Below are 25,266 nucleotides of genomic sequence, written 5' to 3' on the forward strand. Positions count from 1 at the left end.
GTCTTCCAATGCTTCTGACTCCCCTCACCACAGTTAGCAACTGCACACATAACTACAAACAGATGTGGTAGGAGCTTCCTGGTAGATTTTGTAAGCTGGGTAAGTGAATACTTCTCATGGCTTCATTCTGGATTGTCCCACAGAGACAATGATGCCGGAAATCTCATGAATTTTTACCTTTCAAAGTCCATATTGCACTAATTTCTTGATGTAATCCTCAGAATACATCGTTTTTTGAAGTTTTGTATGTATTAACTGTCTGGAGGATTTTAATTCTTTTATTTTCATGTTCAGTTTTTTGAAAGTATAAGTTTGTAACTAAACAAGTTGCCAAATGATCAAATGAAAACCAAAGTTTGGCGCCTATAGATCAGTGCTTCTTTTTTAGTGCACGAAGTGTGAAGTCTGCAATGCAACTCTTGGATACAGCACGTATCAACACCTGCCCTCTGTTTGGGGTACAGGTATTTCTTTGCTCATAAATTTTCACTAAATTCTCGGTGGCCATTACTGCGAATGTACTAAAGCCAATTTTTTAAATAAGAAGCTTTTCTAATTTACTTTTGAAGCACAAGATAACATCATAACATTATCGAGTGCAAATGTGCCCCGCTTTTAGTACTTTACCAATGAAAAACACCAAATTGTTGAGACCTGTATGTTTGATTAGCTGTCATTTTTGTTATATTTATGAGCATTTGATGAAGCGCCATGCACTGATCTAGCTGAAGAATCATAACCAACAGACAAAATTGGTACACCCCAAGTTTTTTATATTTGCCTCTTTAAGGCTAAGTTATTCTGGTGTTTCTTTCACATTTTATGGATTTTGCATGATACTTTTTTTCTTAGAAAGGGGGAGTCACTCATGAGTGCCATATAAGAAGATTGCTAACTGGGAATTGATCTAAATAAGAATCCAGAGCAAAAAGTCAAACTACTTATGTTGGTTTATCAAAAGAAGGACTTTTTCAGTACATAATAAATGTATCATGCTTGATGGTTTTTTAAAAACTCTGTAGAATAGCTCCTGCACAGGTAGGAATATGCTGATTATACAGGTAGTTTGCAAAGCCCACATGCCTATTCCCGAGTCATTACAATTCAATAGTTGTGGTCTGCTGACTTTTGGAGGCCATTTTGGAATTTTAAAACCTTAAGTGGCAGATACTGATACTTCATACATACAATGGTATTTTCTAACCATTAAATGATATTTTTATAAAAGACTATACAAATAACTTTCACCTTGAAAGGGTATTTTGGGGGCAATATTGAAATTGGCTGCCATATTGGAATTTTCAGACATGCCCCTATATCCAACGTTGCTTAGAATCATGTTCTACATAACTGTGCCAATTTTTATGCTTGTAATTGTAAGTGCTTGATGATTTTACAAAACTGCTGCATATTTTGCGTAAGTAAACTGCTTATTTTACTTTTGGAGGCCATTTTGGAATTCTATACACCTGTAGAAGCGGATATTGATAAGTCATTTATAGCATGATATTTTCCAGCTATAAAATGATATTCTTAACCATTTTAGGACTATATATTAGATGTTTTAATTTAAAAGAGTATTTGTGGCGGCCATATTGGATTTGGCGGCCATACTGGAATTTTCAGACATGCCCATATATCCAAAAAAGCTTAGAATTCCATTATCTACAACTGTGGCAAATTTCATGCTTGTAGGTAAAAAACGCACAATTCACCCTTTTTTCTGCACCAATTTCTTGGACTATCATTATTCTGTAGCAGCCAACCAGAACTGCTGACGCAATACTGGTATAATCAAGTCTGAGCAGGAAAATTATTTGTGCCGTATGCTAGGGCAAAACGATTTTTTGTCATATAAGGCAACATTATGCCCATTGAACATAGTGACTCGAATAACACACTTACCACAGACAGATTGTGCAATAAGTTTGTTAACAGTTTTGCAGTGCAGGTGAATATAAACCTACGTGAAGACCATTAGAAAGGTCCTTCACTTTTCTTGATGCCAGTTGCACATGTTAGAAGGTAAATTAATGAAGACTAGCCGGTAAGCCATTTATCGTTTATCTATGTAAATCAATGAAGACATTTTCAAACTTTGCGTTTATTTATTTCACCATGGTAGATTGCCAACACAAACGTCTAGGTTGGCGATGCTGAAAAATCCTGGAGTACGTAATGCCAGTGCATTAATGATCCAACATAAGATTAAGTATTTTACATAAGAGGTGAGGATTTCTCACGTGGGCCTGCCTATCTCAAAACACCCCCGTGCCAAATCAGGTTAAAGTATCAGTATGACAAAAAATGAGGATGCGGGGGGGGATCGGTTCCTTAAATTTCTCCTTTACCTGAGCACCAACGAAAAGCGTTTTTACGCTAATTAAATGACACTTAGAACTCCAAAACCAGACAGCGATTTTTCTTAGTCTTAGGGACCATTCCCAGACCCTATCGTACACATCTATCTCCTAGGGGGTTCTGGCTAAATTGCAATCAACTAAAGTGGCTTAGATGTCTGTCACGCCCACTGAAGCTGATAGGGGGTAATTATCTATCGCTCAATAGCTTAGGTAGGCGTGTCAGACATCTAAAATCCCCTAAAGCTGAGAGCAATTTAGCGAAAAACCCCTTGAAGGTAGACCGATCCTGTTAGAATGATCTAGGTATGGGAACCCAGACAACAGGTAAGTTCTAATTGACCCTCAAATCCAAGATGACTGCCAGCCACAAATTTGTTAACGGTTAAGGGATACTTGTAATTCACCAACTTAAGCCCTTGCTCTTACACAAGCATGCTATACATCGTTTTCATCATTTTTGGGTGTAGAAGTCATGTGTGGTATCACCTGTAAGATATTATGCAAGTAGAAATTATTGCAAGGCTCTAACACCAATATAGGCCCAAGTCTTCGCATTCACTTGGATACGTCTTGAAGTCTAATTAGTACAAAAGTATTTTATATAACAATTTTAAATGGATATCGCCAGACCTAGAAACAAGTGCAAGTGACCAGAATGGCTTAATTGACGTTATGATGACCACATTTGAACTGTTGGACTTCAATATGATTGTAATACAGAACAATAAAAAAGGCAAGTGAATTCCAAGATTAATTACATCATACCATTAGTTGTCACTTGCTGTAGATGTGCTTGTTCGTCCATTGGAAACAATTAAAACTATGTAGTCGCCTTGAGGATTTCTATTGGTAGAGAGATGGCTGGTCTAGGCAAATTGTGCTAGGAAGGGTCACTGTCACTGTCAACTAGGGAAGGAGGCTGCTTCCTGGAGACTTTCTGCATTATGCCCCCTTGGCTACCTGCGCTGCTGCAGTTGTCTCGTTGGTTTTGCAGGTTCTCTCTTTTGTGAAAAGATACCACTTTCCTCTGAGGCAACTTGTTCCCATGCAATGATGCAAATGATGAATGTTTTTTGTGAGGGGTTGCTCTTTTGGCTGCTGCACCTGATGGTTTGTTAGTTAGAACAGTATTTTATATGACGTATGATCAAGCATGCAGACTACATGTCCTATCCAGCTATGCTATAACTGCATCAGGATGGATCAATTGCTCAAGGTTAAACATCTGATCATGAGGACCTCAGCGTTGGAATTTTTTCTTGCAACTTAATGTTTTAACATGAAAGTTGTTCTAGCAGTATGTTTTGTGGAAGTGTCTCAGCTTCTTTGTGTGGTGTTGTTAGCCTGTCTACAATTCATAGCCAAAGCAGGTGGTCACAGGTAAGAACATTGGTGCAGCTAACCTTGACCACATGGTGATGTTTCTTCTTTACCACATATTTTGTGCAATATGTAGTAAGAAGCACTTAGTAAAGCAAGTCACCCAAAGTTAAAGATATTCCATGAGGGATCCTAGCACAGATAGGATCTTGTGTACATGTAGCTGTTAGGGTACTGACATTACCAGTTTGTTGATGCCTCACTGTCTGAGAACCAAAAAAACTTCGGCAAGAGCCTGTCTCAGCCCATCCAGTGCTAGACATCAGTCTTCCGTGATCAATATCTTTCATGGGAAACTCTATGGAATTCAAATCAGATGAATAACCATTTAGACCAGTTTCCTAACGTCTTGCGTATTGAATTTTTTTTTTGCCCGGTGAAGTTGGGCATTGTCATTTCTGGAAATCATCTCTCCATTGCATTCAAGTTGCAACCATAAGTGTATCACACCCTTTGTTCATAATCTACCAAAATTCCAAGCCCTTTCCTTTGGGGATTTTGTATTACATCAATCCATATTATCTCATTTATTGTCCAAATTATTCTAGCTAGTCATTGCCCTCTTCTCTTCTAATAAATAAATAATTAACGTGCTCTCCCAAATTGATGAAACATTAACCTATCCCCTATAAACATGCCATTACCTATATAAACATTATTGTAACATAATTATTATTTTAGGTATCCAAATGTTCCCAAGCTCAATGAAGCTCTGTTTTGGTCATAAATAAATAAGACTAAATCCACATGGCTGGAAAATAGTCTTTTATTGAAATTATTGAAAATCAAAATAACAAAAATTAGGAATAAACAAAGACAATATCAAATAAAGTTATAACCAAAACATCCCCAACACAGCATAGCAAAATATTGGCAAAAATAGGAAAACAATGGCCACAAGATGGTACATCTAGAGAAGCTGACATCCCCACCAAGGTAACTCATGATACTCAGAATGTATTTTTTTTTTCTTTCTGCCAAAGTAAACATACCGAGCTATTTTCAGAACCTTTAATTATTTACAATTAATTTTTTCAGATTGTTACAAATATTATAAAGGGAAAGATAACGCAACTGCTTTTTAAAGAGAACAAAATGGCGACAGCACACCCTCAAAGCCCGCAAAATATTGAGAAAAATCCTGGACTGCACAGTCACCACGCAGTATTACAAGTTATTAAGGAAAAGATTATGGAAGTGAATGACAGGGTAATTACGACATTTGAAAATTATTTGATTTTTATCATAGCATTTGCATTATGACGTAAGACTTCTTTAAATGCAACCACAACTGTAATAAGTCTGAAAACAGAAGTCCACTAAATAAGAATACTGTCACCAATAAGACTGTCCAGTAAAGGCGTTTATGCTATTTCTCATAGGTTAAAAATCAGTTTCGTTTGAGGAGATTTACCTTTTTATCAGACTGCGTTCTTTTAGTTTTCTACTTGATAACAAGTGTTGATAATTTAAGGCTTGTGTTGCAGACAATGTGTATTCAATTACAGTATTCAATTATCGGCGAAATTGGTCCTTTCAGTAACCATCGGCAATAGATTGAAATCACCCACATTGGTCATCTACAGTAATTGGTATTTTTTTCAGAGGACCGACATTTTTGTCAATGTTATTTGATTGTTGTATAAGTATCCAGACAAATCCAAATCGGAAAGCATCCAAAAAGAATATTATTTATGCTACGGTCAATTTAGGGTTGTTGTCAACACAATTTCCTACGTATGATTACATTTATTGCAGCGACCCTTCTATATCGTTAACTTGGATGACATCGTTGACAAGCACAAGCAGTGGCTGGCACAAATGCCACGTGTCAAACCCTTCTACGCCGTGAAATGTAACAACACTGAGCCAGTCGTGAAGACGATTGCGGCACTTGGAGCGGGGTTTTACTGCGCCAGCAGTGCTGAGTTCCAGCAGGTTCTAAATCTTGGGGTGGGGACAGATCGGATAAAATATGGCCATCCTTGCAAAGATCCCCAAGATATCAAACTTGCTTCAAAACAAGGAGTCGACCTAATGGCCTTTGACAACGAGTGTGAATTGTTCAAGATAAAGAGACTCTATCCAAGTGCAAGACTTGTGTTACGGATCCAACCACAAGATGACGAGGATGTATATAAACACGGCAAGATGTATGGTTGTGCCTTAGACCAATGCAAAGAACTTCTCGCGAAGGCAAAAGAAATGGAACTGACCGTCGTGGGTGTCAGGTAGTTCAACAACTGTTACTATTATCCGGTGGCTGTAACATTAATATCATTGAACTACATCTGTTTTGTCTATTCAGAAACTGCTGGAGACGCACTGGTTCACAGCTCAATTGAATTACTGTGTATAAACACGGTTTTGTAAACCATCTTCACACATCTAAATCTTAAATGTATGCATGTATCTGTGTAATCTTCCACATTTAAGTTAACAATGAAAACTTGAGGGTAGAATTTTGAAATTATTAAATTAGTACATGTATATGCATCTGCACTGCATCCTTAATAATTAAAGTAGTAAGAGTGTGAAATTGAACAATTTTATTATTTGCTATAGTTCGGTATGTAATTCAGTGTTTCACAAAATTTTATTTTCCTTAGCTTCCATATCGGTGGCCTCTGCACTGATTACATGGCCTACCACCACACCATACGCTTGTGCCGTGACATCTTTGATGAAGCCAAATCCATGGACTACAACCTCAACTTACTGGACATTGGTGGTGGGTTCGCCGGTTATGCAGTCGAAAACAATCCAACGTTCTCTGATGCTGCCAAAGTCATAAACATGGCGCTAGACGAATATTTCCCAAAAGAAGAAAATTTTGAAGTCATTGCTGAACCTGGAGTGTACTACGTGCAGTCGGCCTTCACCTTGGCACTAAGAGTTATCGGAAAACGAGTTTTACGCTCGGCAACCTCGGCCAAGGTTTGTGCATTTAAATTTTTCGTAAAGTTCCGTATGAAGTTAAATGTTTGATAAACCCGACTAAATCCCATTATATATTTTCAAATATCATAACGTGAAGAAGTACTAAAGGGTGTTGTCTCGGGTATCCCGAAAAATACTTTTTGAACAACTTTTCCCCTTTATTTCTGTGCTTTGTGTATCACTCGATCGTTGCTGTCAAATCTTATTTGAAATTTAATGCTATTGTGGGCGCAGCAGTAATGCGTCATGCATTTACTACGTCTGGCAGACTTTAACAAACCGAGGGGCGGAAAAAATGTCAAGTTTACGACCAGAAATTTGAAAAAAGTGAAGTTTTTTTTTATTTTGGCAGACCGAGGGATTAAATTGGCTTATCCCTTGGCATGACTTAATATGAGTCGTGTAAGAAATTAGTAGAAGAACTAGTAGAAGTGGCGATATAAATGTGCGATATAAGGAATCCACGCTCACTCCATACATGTCTGTAACTTTAATTCTTGGTGTATGCTTCCTTCCCGAGTAAGTGTTCGTGACTTATATATCAGTTTGTATGTCTGATCCGCCTGAAACTATTTTTAAGCTGGTCCCTGTTTTTTTTTTTTTTTTTTTTTTTTTTTCATGTGCCTTATAGGTCTCTGAACAGTCATACTTCTACTACGTCAATGATGGGATCCATGGGTCATTCTGTATCATTAAGTCATTTATGGCTGATAAGCTGGTTGGAAATTTCCACGTCTTAAAGGTATGTATCTGAGACAATAATCACAAAGAATATTTATATGAGGTTTCACTAATTTTGGGTAAAATTTGGTAACCAGATTTACTGATTGAGTGACAATGCAGTTGGTAAAGGGTGTATTATCTTAACATTTCGGTTATAATCCAAAAATGTAAATGGCTATTTCCCCCTTTTTTATTAAATGAATATAGAGCAATGAACACAGTTATGTTTTTATTTTTAAATATCCTGATATGTATATCACGATACGCTGTGTAATCAAATTGGGATCATTATAGGACGACGTCCAAATGCCGGTCTACCAGAGCACCTTATGGGGTCCCACACTCAACCCTGATGATCTCCTGGCACAGAACATCCAACTGCCCGAACTGGACATCGGAGACTGGTTGTACGTGCCTAACATGGGGGCGTACACTATTGTGCTTGCATCCTCCTTCAATGGGATTGCTCCGCCGGAACTATTTTATTTTGCGTCTGATGAAATCACCTCCGGACTCGGTGATTAGGGGAGACAGTTGGGGAGTTTGTATTCCTGTCTTGATTGGAGAATCACACATGTTGAAAAAACAATGGAAATAATATCAACTAAACATTGCCGTAGAAAAATTAGAAAAAAATCGCCTATTGCTACAAACGGTTTTAATCCTCATTTTTATCTGGGTCATTTTTATACCACACCAATAACTAGCGTTCTCGTCGGCACAGCATATTTTATACCTATCAGCTAGGTAGTAGGCATTTTATATTCAGCGTACTTATGTGTATAAACAGTAATTTGTTAACATGTTAGCTGCATGCAAGTCCGCCAGGGCTCCGTAACTCGAAAGCATCGCGAATTGCGACCGAGCGCAAGCGCCTCTATTCCATAACTGGAGATTTACTCGCCCCATGTAATAGCCTAGCCTCGAAATGAATGTTGAGTTGACTGAAGAAAAACAAGAATATGATCAACTCATCCAAGCACTACACTATCTTAGTTCATAAATGGTTTCTTGTTTCATGTTGGGTTCTAAACAATATCAACCTCACCATTTTCGTTCTAAAACCAACTACAGGAAGTAGACGTTTAAAACGTAATTTAATATCTATGTCAGACTCAATTAAACCACAGACCTGAAGAGTGGGTCCAGGATTATTTGAAGGGGGGTGGACGGGAAGCCAACCCTCCCCCCCCCCCCTCTTGGCGTGGAGTTCGGGGCCTGCTGAAGGGCCCGAGATTTTAGTATTTTAGAGGGCGAACGGTGCCATTGGGTACGGTTAAGAACTATGATTCAGCTAGTCAAAATTCTAATTTGAAGAGGGGGCCAAGAATTGAAGGGGGGGTTCAAGACCCCCTTGACCTCCCCACCCTCTAAATCCGCCACTGCACCCATTCTTTGATTTGTACTCTGAACTCTTGGTGTACAAAACAAGTGAGGGCAAACAAACTGTTTACTTTCCTAAATCAATCTTAGAACATTTTAGCTTAAATGTTCCTGTTTAGGACTTGATATAACGCATTCATCTTAATCTTTATATCTAAGTAGGCTCAGTTGTTTTTCTTTCCCTTATATCTCAGTCAACGGAGAAAAAGACCAAAGGCAAGTAAAATCTATCGCCTTTTTTGACGTGGCAACAGTATCCCTCTGCAACATTGTCAATATGTCTACTTCTGCTGTTGTAATTACTAGTATGTTAGTTGCATCAGTCTGGCATTTTGGAGGAGCAAAAAGTGTTGACGACACTGCTTTTAACAAACTCATGGATAGGGTTCGTAACTTAGAAAGTGTGCTTCAGGTCCAGGGCCTCGAGAATTCACAATTTGAGACAGATATCAAGCTAATGAAAAAAGAGAATCAGCATCTTAAGGTAATGTAAATACCCAACAGTATTTCATCATTATTAAATTATTTTTGAAAGATCACCTTAAAACTCATTTATTTATTTGTTATTAAATCTTCCATCCAATCAAGATTCTTTAGAAACGTTATTAGGCACATTTGCGAAAAGCTAAAAGTCAGAATAAATATACATGTAGGTTATGAATTTCCAGGATTCCATACACAGCCTCCAGTTAACCCTAAATGATCACCCCAGTAATGAAAAGGACGTCCAGTCAAAATTGTTGTCACCCATGAATGATGATCATAACAACGCATCAGTCACAGGGACTGTGCAGAGTAGGTGAAAATTACAAACAAATACTGTATATTTGAGAAAATTAATATGAACGATTATTGCGATCTAGTGTGCACTTTGCCAAGCAATATCCATGTTAATACCTGTTGTATTATTAGCTTTCTTATTGATATTATAGAAGGACGTACACATTTTATGTGCATCTACTGTATTTGTCTTATTTTCATATTCCATGATTTTCTGTTTTTTTATTGTTTTTTTTTTTTTTTGTTTTTTTTTTTTTTTTTGTTTTTTTTGTTTTTTGTTTTTTGACACAAATTCTGATGCAGATGCATATTGTTTTCTAACAAAGTCAATATGTCCACTAGGGTTGTCTTTACAAAAAAAAAACTCGGTGTTTATATCATTACACTTTTTTATTCACTTAAAAACCATGGAAAAACTAAAAATCATCACCAATGGCCATTTTATGTATAAGTCTATTTCTTGCCTCTCTCTCAGCTGTCGCGTGCCCTCAGGCATGCAGGGGACTCCCAGGCAGAGATGGCAGAGATGGTACATCTGGGAATGATGGGAAACCAGGCAGAGATGGGAAACCTGGCGATGATGGGAAGCCCGGAAATGACGGGAAAGCAGGCAGAGATGGGAGACCAGGCAATGATGGTAATCCTGGCAGAGATGGGAAACCTGGCAGAGACGGTAGTCGTGGGACAGAGGGCAAACCAGGCAAAGATGGCAGAGATGGTTTACCTGGCCAAGACGGAGAAGGGATCCAGGTGAGAAAGATACGTAGATGATTTTTAATGTACATGCACATCCTGTCTGTGCATGTAACCATCTCTTGTCTTTGTCGTCGTCGTCGATAACATGGTACACTGAGAACAATAAAGTACAGGTTCATTTCAAAAATCAGCTGAATCGGACCAAGTGGCTTATGTGTCACACAGATGAGTTAATTTATTTGTGGTGGTGGTAAGTTCTCATGTGGAAGATATTTGGGATATATTTAGTAAAGAGTTTGGTCACACTTTTATCTTTTATTATAATATTAATTTTTTCTTTGGTTTAGCTCAAGTAAAATAGAAAGCATACCAAAGGCAGTGTTATAAGGGTTCACAAAATTTATTTATATTTTGTGTTGTTGATAGGGTCCTCCCGGTCCCGCTGGTCCACCTGGTCCTTCTGTGACAGACGACAGAATCAAACAACTTATTCAAGATCTAGGTACACTTTACGCTTCTTTACTTTAAAGATGATATTGTCCAACGGTCTGCATGGACCGTACCACAATGGCTGTTTACGTATCCATAAAAATTACTCTTCAATTGGTAAAAAATTGGTTTCCATTTGAAAATGTTAAAATATAAGACATGCTGACCGTTGATATTGCAAAATGTAAACCATCTTATATAAATTTCAAGACAACGACATTCAACAATTTGCGTATTTTTGTATTGTTTTATAGGTTTACCACCTAATACGACAGGTGGCGGATCAGTGTACACGAGATGGGGGAGAACTAAGTGTGGTGCCTCTTCTAAACTTCTTTATGAAGGTAAGAACTGCATAAGCAATTACAGTCACGCAGTTTTTAAATTGAACCATTTCAAAAAATGAAAACATAATTTAACGGGGTTGTTAACCCATAATAAATTAATTAGGGTGCCATTTCATTAAGGCCTAAATCATATAACTTCCTCTTACGTATACTGCATCTACACATCGCTGTTGCCCTTTTTTATTTTGAAGGTTATACTGCTGGATCCTACTATGGTCAGAAAGGTGGGGCTAGCAACTACATTTGTCTCCCTCACGACCCACAGTGGGGCAAATACCAAGATGGTCTTCAGACTTCTGGCAGTTACATTTACGGTACAGAGTACAAAATGGGATACTTCACCAATGATCCTTTCCAGAGGATCAATGTTGGAGGCAAGAATTTCAAGGACCATGATGCTCCATGTGCTGTTTGTTACACCCTGAACCGCACCAGTCATGTTATGATTCCAGCCTGGAAGACATGTCCTGCCGAGTGGACACTGGAATATCATGGCTACTTGGTTGCCCAATACTATTCGCAATATAGAACTGAATTTGTCTGTCTTGATGAGGCTCCAGAAGCAGTCAGAGGAGGAGAAATCAACAGAAATGGTGCCCTTTTCTATGTAGTTCAAGCCAAATGTGGTCAAGCTCTCCCATGTCCGAATTATGTTGAAGGGAGAGAGCTCACCTGCGTTGTGTGCTCCAAGTAGGTGAAGTGTGGTTAAGTTGTCACGCAATTATGTAACTCGTGGCAGTTTGCAATCATTACAATACCCTTATGCCATGAAGTAATGAGAGCATTCAAGACAATATTCAGAGCTCTCTCTCCCTCTCTCATAATGAGTTCTCAATATATCCAGATTATATTGTCATTACACGGAAGGTTATCTGTACCTAGACTTGCGCCAACATTAAACTGTATGCCAATTACCAATTTTTACTGTACTCTGGTTGCACAAAATGAAATTCGGTTTCCATTTCTGATGGGGGTGGTTAATTCAATAACATGGAATTTGATCAACAGTTTTCAGTTATTTGGTTTTAACAAAGATAATACAATACTGGGCAATATTCCTACTCGTGTATGTTGATTTCTCTTATTTTTGGCAATTTGTTTCTTTGTTTGTGTTACCTCCACTTCACTAGATGATAAAGAACTGGTATACGTATTTTAAAGCAATAATGTTGCCGAATCTGGTGCCACTTATGGATGATATTCAGATTAAAAATAATTAAGCTAACGACCTATATTCAGAAGATCTTATATTGAGAAACCAAAAGCATAAAGTAAGCAGTGTTAATCTCTCATGGGATCCCTTAAATGAAAGAATGCATAGGGTATATAGGCTACATGTGTACACTGTGCGTATTTTATGTAACTGTGAAATTTCAAAAGATTTTTTCCTGTAATGTCACATTCAAGCAGATAATAAAACTTTACTCTTACACCATACTGCCAATGAAATTTATTTTTTAATCTTTTGCGATAAATATGCTGAGTTCTTTAACATTTAGGTTACCCTACAACGATGATAGGTTTAAGATTGTAAGAAAAATACAGAGAAGGGTGTAATAATCTCCCTGCGCTATAAAGTGGCCAGGTCATTTTTCTCCATTTCTGCCACATGACACGCAGACGTGATTGTCTTGTATGCACTACGTACAATCGCTTATTTTAGCAATTCAAATTTTTGCACCCCCTCCCCCAAATTTTAAGCATTTTGATCATCTGATTAGAAAAAATACTTAATTTCATTGATAAGTCTATTTATAATCAAGTTCCTTTAAACCATACTCTGGTTTCCTCCTTCCCTACCCCAGCATCATTACGTTCACTTGAATGGATAGGTACAAAGAGCAAAAAGCCGCTTGAAACGATTTTTTTAAAATTCTGTAGATTTTCTACGTGCCACTTTGTTGCTACTGAGTGAAGAAATAAATCTGTGACACGCACGTAACCGAATCTTCAGATTGGTCTTCAATTCACAATTCATCAAAATAATTCAAGGAAAAAATCTGATATTTGTTGTTCAGCGACACGATAAATTATTGAGACCTTTCCAAGGTGCATTGCCTCTCAATTCACTGTACAAATTTTATGCTCACCAGGGGCCCTACTTATAATAACTTGGCCCTGAAATCTGCTGCATGCTTTTGAGTTTATTACACACACTGGACAAAAGAATCTCACCCCCTAACTCAGAGTAATGAAAGTAGGCAGATCTTGGGTACTTGTAATGCCTGGTCTACTTATAATGTGACTAATGAGTATAAAACCGCTATACCATGGAATTGTATTGTTGGTCTTGTACATGTACAGCAAATGTTATTCCTGTCTTCCTCCAGTATGGCAAGATACAGGTAATTATCTAACGGTTATAGGTGCAAGTTATTAACCTGAAGAGGCGGAATATAAGCAATGTCAGAATATCGATACAATAGAATTGTTCAGTCAGAACCGTGCAGAGGGTCTGGTCTCGGTATAGAAACACTGGATCAAGAGACAAATTGCCTCTGATGGGTCGTCCAAGAAAAAATACTGGCCGTGAAGACCGACGACTGATTTTGATGTCCAGGTTGTCAAAGTTCGACACTGCTTGTCAGTTGACAACACAGTGGAACAATTTCACACATAAGAATGTGTCTGTGAAAATTCCTAGGCGTCGGTTACATGCTCAGAGAGTGTACAGCAGGGTAGCAAGACTGAAACCTCTTATATCGTTACAAAACAGGCAACGTAGAGTAAACTATAGGGTCAACAGGATCTGGAACTGGACAGTTCATGACAATTGGTCCTATATATTTTTTCTGATGAGTGTCGCTTTGGTCTGACCTTTGATGACAGACGGGTACTATGCTGGCAAACTGCTGGTCAAGCATTTGAACCACATGCACTGAATTTTCGAACCCGGAGCAGCATGTTCATTATGGTGTGGGGCTGCATCAGCATCCATGGCTTGGGCGAATTCATAGTGGTTAATGGAAACATGAATCACTAGAAATATATCGATGTTTTGGAGTCAGGCTTGCTACCATCTATTACTAACATGTTTGGTGAAAGGAATTATCCATCTGTTCACCAGGATGACAATGCTCCTTGTCACAGGCCCAGAGCAGTTGATGATTGGTTTGACCAACAGGACATTCGCAGGGTGATGTGGCCTGCCCAGAGTCCGGATACAAACATAATAGAAAATGTGTGGAATGATATGTCAAAACTTTTTACAAATGCCCGTCTAACCAGCAGAGAAACTCTGTTATATTCAGTGTTTCATGCTTGGGCCAGCATAAGCCCTGAACGCATCAGATAATTAAATGAATCCTTGCTTCGTAGACTGGCACTTATTATTAGGTCACGTGGCTATGCCACTAAGTACTTATTTTGGACTTGAAACTACATATTTTGGTAGAATGTATATTTTGTTTTCATTTTGTGATTTTTGTGAAATTTGATGTTAATAAAATGATACCAGGAGCATATCATTCCACAGTCATTTATCTCCCCCATAGTATTGGCTCAGTAGGGGTGACACTTCTTTTGTCCAGTGTGTGTATAAGTTGTGCTTACTAGGGGCCTAGATATAAAGTAACGCAACCCTGAATCTGAGCCATAGACTAAATCATAATAAGACATGTTGGCACTTATCAAAGAATACTGTTATCAGTTTCCAGTCTGATGAATTTCAAATTATTTATTCTGTGCATTTTACCAACAATGTGAAAAACGTTCAGATGATTTCTTCAAATTTCATTTTGAGAAAAAAAGTATATCTTACAACAACACATGATTTGACTAAGGGTGGCACATGGTTTAAAAAACACAGTAGATGAGTATAGACTTCATCATAGTGTAAATTTGTTTTTGCGTTTTTCTGCTCGGGCACTTTTAACCTATCATAGTTGATTCTATAGATGCGCTTTCGCTCTAATTTATGTATTTCATATACATGTACAATCAACACAGTGATTGTAATGAATCTTTAAAATATTTCTAGAAATGGTATCTGTTAACTTTTACATTTCAGACACTTATATAAGATTTTTTTTTGTTATTTGAATCATATTTATGTTAAGTTATCCTCCACTTTACATATTTGCAGAAAGAAAAAAGAAATCGAGTTAAAAATACTCAATGTAATCTAAGGGTGGGATATCATAAGAAGAAGGCCTACACGCTGTGACATCCAGTCATTACAATCTGTCCAATCCATTTGATATGCAGCTACTGGTATATAAATGTCCTCTTGGCTTGATTCAACATTATACATTGACAAAGTAGAGCTGATGAAAAGAAAGCAAGGACATGATCAACTCATCCAAACAAAACACTATCTCAGTTCATCAATGATATCTTGTTCCATGCTGGGTTCTACACAATATCAACCTCAACATTTTCGTTCTAAAACTAACTCCAGGACGTGGACGTTTCACATGGTATTCATTACCTAAATCAGACACCATTGACCCAACACCTGTTCTTCTGAACACCTGTTCTTCACCTGATCTGAACCCTGGCTCCATTAAACAAGCGAGGATACTAACTCTTTACTTGCTTCAATTAGAGTGCATTCCCAGAGATTTAGATCGATCCATCCGGATCGCCCTAACTCCCTGGGAGTTCACGCTAAATTGCAGTCAGCCGAGCGCGCACGACAGTTAATTAACCCCTTACAGCTTTTAGTAGGCGGGACAGACGCTTAAGCCGGCTAAGAGGACAGTAATCTAGTGAGACTCCCCACAGGGATAGATCGATCTAAAATCTGTGGGAATGGGGTCTTAGTCTTAAAACATTTTAGCTAAATCGTTCCTGTTTAGAACCTGATATAACCCAGTCGACTTAATCTTTTGTATCTAAATATGTTCGGTTGTTTTTCTTTCTCTTATATCCTAGTTAATGGAGAAAAAGACAAATAGTGAGTAAACATCTACCGTTGCTTTGACGTGGCAACAGTGTCAATCCGAAAATTTTTCAGTATGGCCACTACTGCTATTGTATTTATGTTAGTTGCGATCTGGCATCTTGGAGGGACAAAAGATGTTGATGACACTGACTTTAACAATCTCATGGATAGGGTTCTCAGCTTGGAAAGAGTGCTTCAGGCCCGGGGCAACAAGAATGCAAAATTACAGACAGATATCAAGCTAATGAAAAACGAAAATCAGCATCTTAAGGTATTGTAAACAGTCCATTGTATTTAATTCACAATAATAAATTCATTTTGAAAGATCAACTTAACTGATAAGTGATATATCTGTCATTAAATATCATATCCAATCAAGATTCTTCATATATGCAGGTGCTATATGCACAGACATTTGCGAAAAGTTAAAAATCATTTAAAAAAACTGATCCTCATGATTTTCCAGGATTCTATGAACAGCCTCCAGTCAATCCTAAATGATCACCCCAGTGATGAAAAGGATGTCAAATCAAAATTGTTGTCACCAATGAATGATAATCATTATAACGCCGCATCTGGCACAGAGACAATTCAAAGTAGGTGAAATTTAAAATATATGTAATCATATTGTTTAATTTGAAGAAATTATTGTGATTTAGTATATGCACTTTGCGGGTAATGTCCAAATCCATACCATGTTGTACTTGTATTATTAGCCTTATAACTGAATTCATGATTTTGTAGGAGTATCGACTGCGTTCTTTGGTTCCTTTTTTATTATTTAATACAAAATTAAACAGAAATCCATACTTTTGAAGTGATTTTATTTTTACCTGATTGTCTGATAAAGTTATTTTGAAGTCGCTTTACAAAAAAACTCGGCGTTTGTATTACAATACTGTTTTATTTTCTTAAAAAGCATAAAAAATAATAATCATAACTAATGGCAAATTTTAAATAATTCCTTTTTTGCCCTCTCAGCTGTCGTGTGCCCCCAGGCATGCAGGGGACTCCCAGGTAGGGATGGTAGAGATGGTACACCTGGGAATGATGGGAATCCAGGCACAGATGGGAATCCTGGCGATGATGGGAAGCCCGGAAATGATGGAAATCCTGGCAGAGATGGGACGCCAGGCAATAATGGAAATCCTGGCAGAGATGGGAATCCTGGCAGAGACGGTAATCCTGGAACAGAGGGAAAACCAGGCAAAGATGGCAGAGATGGTTTACATGGCCAAGACGGAAAAGATCTCCAGGTGAGAAATTGGGAATATGATATTTTATTGTACAGACACATTTTCACTGTACATATTGCCAACTCCTGTGCCCGGCGTCGTCATTTTCAATGTATGACTTTAAAACCCCATGGACCTGAAACCATATGGTTTATACGTTTTCCTGGAAGTAAATATGTTACCTGTTGAAAATGGAGGTCTTTATGTTGTTAAAATTGTGTTTTATGACAGAAACCCATTTTTTATTTTTCACACATCGGCATATCTAGTGAATAACTTTGAACTCTCATGGGATTAAAGGCCTATTTCATTACCTTATTCTGCATGACTTTGTTATCTTTGCGGCATGATTAAAATTTGGCGGTGAAAATGTTGTTGAGCATTATGTAATATTGCATCCATAATAGACAAAATAACCTATTTTTTCTTCCTTTTTTCTATATTATATTTTCACATTTAGCAGCTGTGCTGGCTTGTTTTAATTCACTTGATTTGCGTTTCCTGATAATTCATTCATTTACCAAGATTTTTAAAAGCACGAAAGTTAGTGTCAAGTTTGTAGTTTCGTGTTTTTAACGATTCTTACCAACCAGAAACTAGTGCCACGGGAGATGCTCGAACGGTGACACGATTTCAACAGTGACGACCACGGGTCGATTGAATTTTGCCATCTACCTCACCTTTCCCGCTCCCCCTCAATTGACTCTTGTTAAGGTAGATCGGTCGTTACGTAATTTGACGATTTGCGCAATTTCAGCGCATCGTCAATCGTCTCTAACGACACTTCAGTCTGTTTTATTAATTTGAGGAAATAATCCTCAAATAATTATCTACAGACTTGACATTTAATATGGAATATTTTTTTCCTAATCATTTTTCATCAGTTTTTTCCTATTTTGCTGACTGATAAATGAAAATAAAGATTAAAATCGTGTTTAAATAACTTTATATTATCTCTTTGATGTCATGGTAGCATCAGTTCATTGATTGAATTCGACAGTGAAGCAAACAGAAATACATTGCTTATTCAATGTCATACGACATCCATTAAAAGAGATATCTTGGATCTCCATATTTTCCAAATTATCGTCTGTAACAGAGTTCCACGCTCTACAAAGGACCCTCATGTCAGTGTCTAGTCATAGTAATGGTCACTGTTACGCTTGGCCTCTTCTGGCTGTTACCAGCGCATTCAAGCGGCAATGCATTTCTTGGGATAGGTTTTTAGAGTTCAATCTGGAATAACATTCCAGGAATCGGTCAAAAATTGTCCAATTTGGTCCAGTTTTGTTGTAGGACATGTAGGCCGTTGATTAGGCGAGTAATGAACTACACACATATTGACTATACGGTTCAAATGTAGCGATTTTGATGGCTAGGGTAGTTTCTCATTCCCATGGTTCTGTAAGTTATCTGCTATTAAAAGTGCTCTTTGTGAACCAGCAAACTCACCGTGCAACCTAAAATTGTTCTTAAGTTACCCCTTATCAAATTATAGTCAAGTGGTTCCCAGATTATTCCTTTATTTGATCTGGTTAAGATTTTCGTCGATGACTACCATTGGTGTTTTGGCACCAATGTGGTATCCACTCCAAATACTGACGCTGTCAATGACTCGAGTCACTTTAAACGCGGCACACACTTCGTCGTAAGCCTCTTCTGGATGTCTGTAAACTCTGTATCGACTAGTTGGGCGGTACAGGTGAAATCTGACCTCAATAAAGAAAGTCATGAGGTTCCAGTGTTCTACCCAGAAACGGTCATGGCCCCCAATTCATTAGAGAAACAGACGACGATGTTTTGCTGTTTACAGTGGGTACCTCGGAGGTTGTCTGGTATTCTAACCTGCTAAAACCAGTTTGGTGTTCGCTAAGGTCCTTGAAAAACGCATTTTGGTGGCAATTTACCCCTCATTCTGAACGGACTGGGTGGGTTTGTGTAGTTGCAGCAGCATATCCTGAAGGACAGTGAGTCCTGCACCCTGGTGGTAAGATGTCGATACATTGGGCGTGGCCTATGTGTGGGTACTTAGGTCTGGGCATTACTCTATAAAACTGTGCGGACCGTTCCGTTTGGCGCTATAATCTGTATGGTAATGTCTGTCTTTTTGGAGCCATTCTGCCACCGATTAACAAATTTGTAAAGCACCACTTAGCTCATTTTACGAATTGCAAAACTGACCGATTGCATGCACAATTTCAAATTCTTCTGTGCAGTAGTTGCCGACATATGGATACTTTTTTGACAGTACCAAGCTTTGCCTAAGCCAAGCTTTGACCAGCCCAAAGGCACACTACCCAATTAAATCACTGCATATTACATAATGTATCAGCGCAACAGACATGGAACTCAGTTAATTGGTAGCGACACACCTAACTACACACTTCTCCATTCACAAATCGTATATGAGATGGGAGTTTTTTGAAAAAAGAACGCATTTTTACCTAGGCATACCTTCGAAACTGATATATTCCATATTAAATGTCAAGTCTGTATAAGATAGATAGATGTCTCTCCACACACACACACACAATAATAATAATAATAATAATAATAATAATAATAAATAAATAAAATAAATAAATAAATAAAAATGATTTAGTGCAAAAACACCCATTTTCCCATTGATTTGAATGGGGACTTCCAACTAGTGCGTCACACAGAGTGTAACGCACTTCAACTTGGCGTAGTTCTCTTATTTAGTCGGTGACCCCCAATTTTTTTGGCAAAATTTAAATGTACTTGGAGGAGGCCTCTTTACACAAAAAGTTGTTTAAAAAAATTCAAACGTTAGAAAATAATAAAAAAATAACGTTTTGGTGAAAAAACACCCATTTGCCCATTGATTTGAATGGGGACTAGTGCGTCACGAAGGGTGTGACGCACTTCAAGTTGGCGTAGTTCTCTTATTTGGTCGGTGACCCCCAATTTTTTTGGCAAAATTAAAATGTACTTGGAGGAGGCCTCTTTACACAAAAATTTTTTTAAAAAAATTCGAACGTCAGAAAGTCATGAAAAATAATGCTTTAGTGAAAAAACACCCATTTTCCAATTGATTTGAATGGGGACTAGTGCGATATGCAGGGTGTATCATATTTGGGCCTAGTTCTCTTATTTGGTCCGTGACCCCCAATTTTTTTTGCAAATTTTTAATGTACTTGGGTGTCTCTTCAAACAAAAAAAAAAACTTTTAAAAATTCGAACGTTGGAACATGTAACGACCGATCTACCTTAAGCCACGTATTTTACACTTCCTTTGAATAATTCCAATTTTAGGCTTCGTTCACATGCAATGTCTATTTTCTAAATTCTATTTTCTATTCGCGCTATCTTATGATCACGGTCTGTGCCCTGAATATCCCGCGGCGTAATTACTGGCAGCGCGAGCCAGTTACTATAGGTTACTATAAGTAACTGGCTCGCGCTGCCAGTAATTACTCGGCGGGATATTCAGGGCACAGACCGTGATCATAAGATAGCGCGAATAGAAAATAGAATTTAGAAAATAGACATTGCATGTGAACGAAGCCTTAGGTACAAGTAAGGGAACATAACCTTCGTGATGTATACCCCTGTATGTCACACACACATGTGGGTTGATTTGTGGCGCTGGGAAGTTCTCATTTGGAAGGCATTGGAGATATATTTATTATAGAGTTTGTAAGACGTTTACTTGAGTAAAATGCTGAATGTGAAATAAAGGGCATTGTTGAAAATGTTCACAGTAATTGATGTTCATTTTGTGTTGTTGATAGGGTCCTCTCGGTCCCGCTGGCCCACCTGGTCCTTCTATGACAGACGACCAAATAAAACAACTTATAAAAGAACATGGTAAACTTTCTTTTTCTTGTTTGAGCTATATGTATAGTTGATATTGTCCAACATAAACCTTTTTCATGTGCATAGACCAAAGCATCTTTAAAAATTATGAGTAATCGAAAAAATAAGTTTTCTGTTGAAAACGTTTTTCACATGTTCACCATCTGATATAATCATTAGAAGATGACGTTAAACAACTTATAAAATTGCAGATTGTTGATTTTTTTCTGATAGGTTTACCACGTAATACGACAGGTGGCGGATCAGTGTACACGAGATGGGGGAGAACTAAGTGTGGTGCCTCTTCTAAACTTCTTTATGAAGGTAAGAACTGCATAAGCAATTACAGTCACGTAGTTTTTAAATTGAACCATTTCAAAAAATGAAAACATAATTTTCCTGGGTTGTTAACCCATAATAAATTAATTAGGGTGCCATTTCATTAAGGCCTAAATCATATAACTTCCTCTTACGTATACTGCATCTACACATCGCTGTTGCCCTTTTTTATTTTGTAGGTTATACTGCTGGATCCTACTATGGTCAGAAAGGTGGGGCTAGCAACTACGTCTGTCTCCCTCGCGACCCACAGTGGGGCAAATATCAAGATGGAATCCAGAATTCTGGACCTACCATTCACGGCACAGAGTACGAAATGGGACACTACTCCAATGATCCTTTCCAGAGGACCAATTTTGGAGGCAAGAATTTTAAGAACCAAGATGCTCCATGTGCTGTTTGTTACACCCAGAACCGCACCAGTCATGTTATGATTCCAGCCTGGAAGACATGTCCAACCGAGTGGACGCTGGAATATCGCGGATACTTGGTTGCCCAATTCTATTCGCAATATAGAACTGAATTTGTCTGTCTTGATGAGGCTCCAGAAGGAATTAGAGGAGGAGAAAAAAACACAAATGGTGCTCTTTTCTATGTGGTTCAAGCCAAATGTGGTCAAGCTCTCCCATGTCCAAATTATGTTGAAGGGAGAGAGTTGACCTGCGTTGTGTGCTCCATGTAGGTGAAGTGTGATCAAATAACATGCAATTTTGTGACTCGCAACAGTTTGGAATCTTTAAAATATTATTTTCACCATTGGGTCATGAGAGCGTCCCAGCTAACACAGAAAGCTATTAAAACGTTGCTGTGACGTTTCCCCCCCCCCCCCCCCCCCCTTCTTTCTATTTTTTAAAGTTATCATGATGATGCATCTATGAAGTTCTACTTTAGGATCACCATTATGATAACTTATTAATTTCTTAAAGATCTATATGGTTTTTGATTATGATTATATAAACGTTATGGTAAAGTTATAAAAACGTTTTGTGTATGTTGGGATTCGCCACAATATCCAGAACGTTTTCTGTTTCCCTTTCTTCTTTTCGTCTTTCATTCTTGTGCTCTCTCTCTCTCTCTCTCTCTCTCTCTCTCTCATATTAAGTTCATACTGTATTCAGATCCATAACCGGGTAATTTAGACACCATGCTGCTATCCATTCCAGAAAACAATACAAGTAAAAGGCAATGATAAAATCACGCTAAATATCATTTTCTCGCAACCCGATATAATGATACATGTATTTCTGACCCTTAGTTTTTACATACAGCACCTGGAAAAAACTCAACACAGCATGTTGTGTAGGATGTAAAGAATGATAAGCAAACATGCGGAGTAGTTATTGTTATTAAACGGAATGTCATCTGTACCCAGACTTGCGCCAACATTGAGTTGTATGCCAAATTTACCACATTTTACCGTGCTCTGGTTGAGCAAAATAAAAGTCGATTACCACTATTCTTTTTTAGTGGAGGGACCATTTAGTTATTTCAAAAACGTAAGTTTGTCCAACAATTTTAGTTATTTGACTTTTACAAAAATTTATACAATCATGGCCAAAATTCTTACTAGTGGGTTCTAATTTTGATAATTTGACAGTGTTATTTTGCGCTTCACCAATCGATTAACATATTTTAGAACTATAATGTTGCATAGTCTGGTGCAGTTTATGGACAATATTCAGATTTAAAAAAAATTAAACAAAATTAAGCTAACGGGCTATACTCAAAACATCTGATATGGACTAACTTAATGTGAGAAGTTTCCATATATTAAGCAATTATTGTCTCTTATGGAAACTCTTAAATTAAAGAATGTAAACATTGTGCAAACTTTGTTAGTATGGAATTTCAAAAGATCATTCAACTGTAATATCACTTTCAAGCAAATAATAAATGTTTCTTTGAGCACTACTTTGCCAATGACATTCATCTTTTACCTAATCTATATAAAGTGTACTAGAATAATGAGGTTACCCTTCAACGATGATGGATTTATGATTTAAAGAAAAGTACAGAGAAGAGTGTAATAATCTGCCTGTGCAATGAAGTTGCCAGGTCATTTTTCTCCATTTCTGCCACATGACACGCAGACGTGGTTGTTTTGTATGCGCTATGGATTCATGTTACCAGTTAATATGTTTGCAACTCCCCCCCCCCCCCACCACCCCCCTCCCAACCCCGGCCCCAGAAAAAGAGATTTTTAATCATGACAAGACAATATTTTACATTATTTGATTGACAGATCTTTTTGCGATCGTTTTCATTCAAATTATACTGCGGTTCCCTCATTCCCTACTTCTCTATTCATTCTCCAATATCTTCAACGTAAAACTTTGGTGCCACTGAGTGAAAAACTAAATCGGTGTCACGAACGTAAATGAATCTTATGATTTATCTTCAGCCCACAATTCATCAAAATATTTTCAGGAAAAAATCTGTTTTCAATCACATTGTCAAAATAACAAGATCTTACCGAGGTGTGTTTCTTCGCAATACGCTGTTCTTATTTATGCTCACTAATGGCCCTATATAAAATAACCAAGCCATGAAATTTGCTGTATGCCGTATGCTTTATTGTTAAATTATTACTTATGCTTATTTGGGGCCTACAAGTACATATAATATACTAAAGACATGAACAAACTTATTGAAGTATCCCGTTATCAGTTTCCACTTTGATGAATTTCAAATTATTGAAATGATTCATTCTGTACATTTTATCAGCAAGATGAAGATGTTTATTGTAACTGAAATCCTCAAATTTCATTTCGAGAAAATGTTCATCTTACAGCCACACAGGATTTTAACAAAGCAGTAAGGGTGACGAATTGTTCAAAAGTTGCATCGCTTAATTTTGCTTTGAAAAGGTACATGTACACACACTGGACAAAAGAAGTGTCACCCCCTAACTCAGAGTAATAAAAGTAGGCAGATCTTGGGTACTTATAATGCCTGGTCTACTTATAATGTGACTAATGAGTATAAAACCGCTATACCATGGAATTGTATTGTTGGTCTTGTACATGTACAGCAAATGTTATTCCTGTCTTCCTCCAATATGGCAAGATACAGGCAATTATCTAACGGTTATAGGTGCAAGTTATTAACCTGAAGAGGCGGAATATAAGCAATGTCAGAATATCGTTACAATTGAATTGTTCAGTCAGAACCGTGCAGAGGGTCTGATCTCGGTATAGAAACACTGGATCAAGAGACAAATTGCCTCTGATGGGTCGTCCAAGAAAAAATACTGGCCGTGAAGACCGACGACTGATTTTGATGTCCAGGTTGTCAAAGTTCGACACTGCTTGTCAGTTGACAACACAGTGGAACAATTTCACACATAAGAATGTGTCTGTGAAAATTGCTAGGCGTCGGTTACATGCTCAGAGAGTGTACAGCAAGGTAGCAAGACTGAAACCTCTTATATCGTTACAAAACAGGCAACGTAGAGTAAACTAGGGTCAACAGGATCTTGAACTGGACAGTTCATGACAATTGGTCCTATATATATTTTTTTCTGATGAGTGTCGCTTTGGTCTGACCTCTGATGACAGACGGGTACTATGCTGGCTACGTGCTGGTAAAGCATTTGAACCACATGCACTTAATTTTCGAACCCGGAGCAGCATATTCGTCATGGTGTGGGGCTGCATCAGCATCCATGGCTTGGGCGAATTGATAGTGGTTAATGGAAACATGAATCACTAGAAATATATCGATGTTTTGGAGTCAGGCTTGCTACCATCTATTACTAACATGTTTGGTGACAGGAATTATCCATTTGTTGACCAGGATGACAATGCTCCTTGTCACAGGCCCAGAGCAGTTGATGATTGGTTTGACCAACAGGACATTCGCAGGGTGATGTGGCCTGCCCAGAGTCC

At 37.8% G+C, this 25,266-nt stretch overlaps 3 protein-coding genes across 4 annotated transcripts; all 3 read left to right on the top strand.

Annotated features, from left to right (window-relative positions):
- The first annotated feature begins 1,778 nt into the window (after positions 1 to 1,778).
- Positions 1,779 to 8,425, top strand: LOC106157363 (antizyme inhibitor 2). Of its 2 annotated transcripts, XM_013532992.2 has the most exons (6): positions 1,779 to 2,047; positions 4,782 to 4,952; positions 5,502 to 5,974; positions 6,353 to 6,680; positions 7,315 to 7,425; positions 7,701 to 8,425. In XM_013532992.2, the coding sequence occupies exons 2-6, from the start codon at positions 4,839 to 4,841 to the stop codon at positions 7,929 to 7,931; spliced, it is 1,257 nt and encodes a 418-aa protein (XP_013388446.1). In that variant the 5' UTR covers positions 1,779 to 2,047; positions 4,782 to 4,838; the 3' UTR covers positions 7,932 to 8,425. The 2 variants fall into 2 exon arrangements, with proteins under 2 accessions (XP_013388446.1, XP_013388447.1); XM_013532993.2 differs by lacking the exon at positions 4,782 to 4,952.
- Positions 8,426 to 8,605: 180 nt separating this feature from the next.
- LOC106160136 (uncharacterized) lies at positions 8,606 to 12,538 on the top strand. The gene is made up of 6 exons (XM_087015580.1): positions 8,606 to 9,273; positions 9,458 to 9,584; positions 10,045 to 10,319; positions 10,692 to 10,767; positions 11,009 to 11,098; positions 11,293 to 12,538. The coding sequence occupies exons 1-6, from the start codon at positions 9,067 to 9,069 to the stop codon at positions 11,793 to 11,795; spliced, it is 1,278 nt and encodes a 425-aa protein (XP_086871706.1). The 5' UTR covers positions 8,606 to 9,066; the 3' UTR covers positions 11,796 to 12,538.
- Positions 12,539 to 15,942: 3,404 nt separating this feature from the next.
- On the top strand, positions 15,943 to 23,301 carry LOC106160138 (uncharacterized). Its single transcript, XM_013536656.2, has 6 exons — positions 15,943 to 16,257; positions 16,453 to 16,582; positions 16,968 to 17,242; positions 20,977 to 21,052; positions 21,275 to 21,364; positions 21,559 to 23,301. Exons 1-6 carry the CDS (start codon positions 16,060 to 16,062, stop codon positions 22,059 to 22,061), a joined length of 1,272 nt encoding a protein of 423 aa, XP_013392110.2. The 5' UTR covers positions 15,943 to 16,059; the 3' UTR covers positions 22,062 to 23,301.
- The last annotated feature ends 1,965 nt before the right edge of the window (positions 23,302 to 25,266 follow it).

The sequence above is a fragment of the Lingula anatina genome, chromosome 6 (genome assembly GCF_051362555.1).
Source record: "Lingula anatina isolate TDL-2025a chromosome 6, LinAna3.0, whole genome shotgun sequence".
Classification (NCBI taxonomy): domain Eukaryota; kingdom Metazoa; phylum Brachiopoda; class Lingulata; order Lingulida; family Lingulidae; genus Lingula; species Lingula anatina.

Coding starts and splice junctions, on each gene's coding strand:
- LOC106157363 (XM_013532992.2), top strand. CDS start 4,839: ATGGCGACAGCACACCCTCAAAGCCCGCAAAATATTGAGAAAAATCCT. Junction 5,975..6,352: donor CTGACCGTCGTGGGTGTCAG/GTAGTTCAACAA, acceptor TATTTTCCTTAG/CTTCCATATCGGTGGCCTCT. Junction 7,426..7,700: donor GAAATTTCCACGTCTTAAAG/GTATGTATCTGA, acceptor GGATCATTATAG/GACGACGTCCAAATGCCGGT.
- LOC106160138 (XM_013536656.2), top strand. CDS start 16,060: ATGGCCACTACTGCTATTGTATTTATGTTAGTTGCGATCTGGCATCTT. Junction 16,583..16,967: donor TGGCACAGAGACAATTCAAA/GTAGGTGAAATT, acceptor TTGCCCTCTCAG/CTGTCGTGTGCCCCCAGGCA. Junction 17,243..20,976: donor AAGACGGAAAAGATCTCCAG/GTGAGAAATTGG, acceptor TGTTGTTGATAG/GGTCCTCTCGGTCCCGCTGG.
- LOC106160136 (XM_087015580.1), top strand. CDS start 9,067: ATGTCTACTTCTGCTGTTGTAATTACTAGTATGTTAGTTGCATCAGTC. Junction 9,274..9,457: donor AAGAGAATCAGCATCTTAAG/GTAATGTAAATA, acceptor ATGAATTTCCAG/GATTCCATACACAGCCTCCA. Junction 9,585..10,044: donor AGTCACAGGGACTGTGCAGA/GTAGGTGAAAAT, acceptor CCTCTCTCTCAG/CTGTCGCGTGCCCTCAGGCA.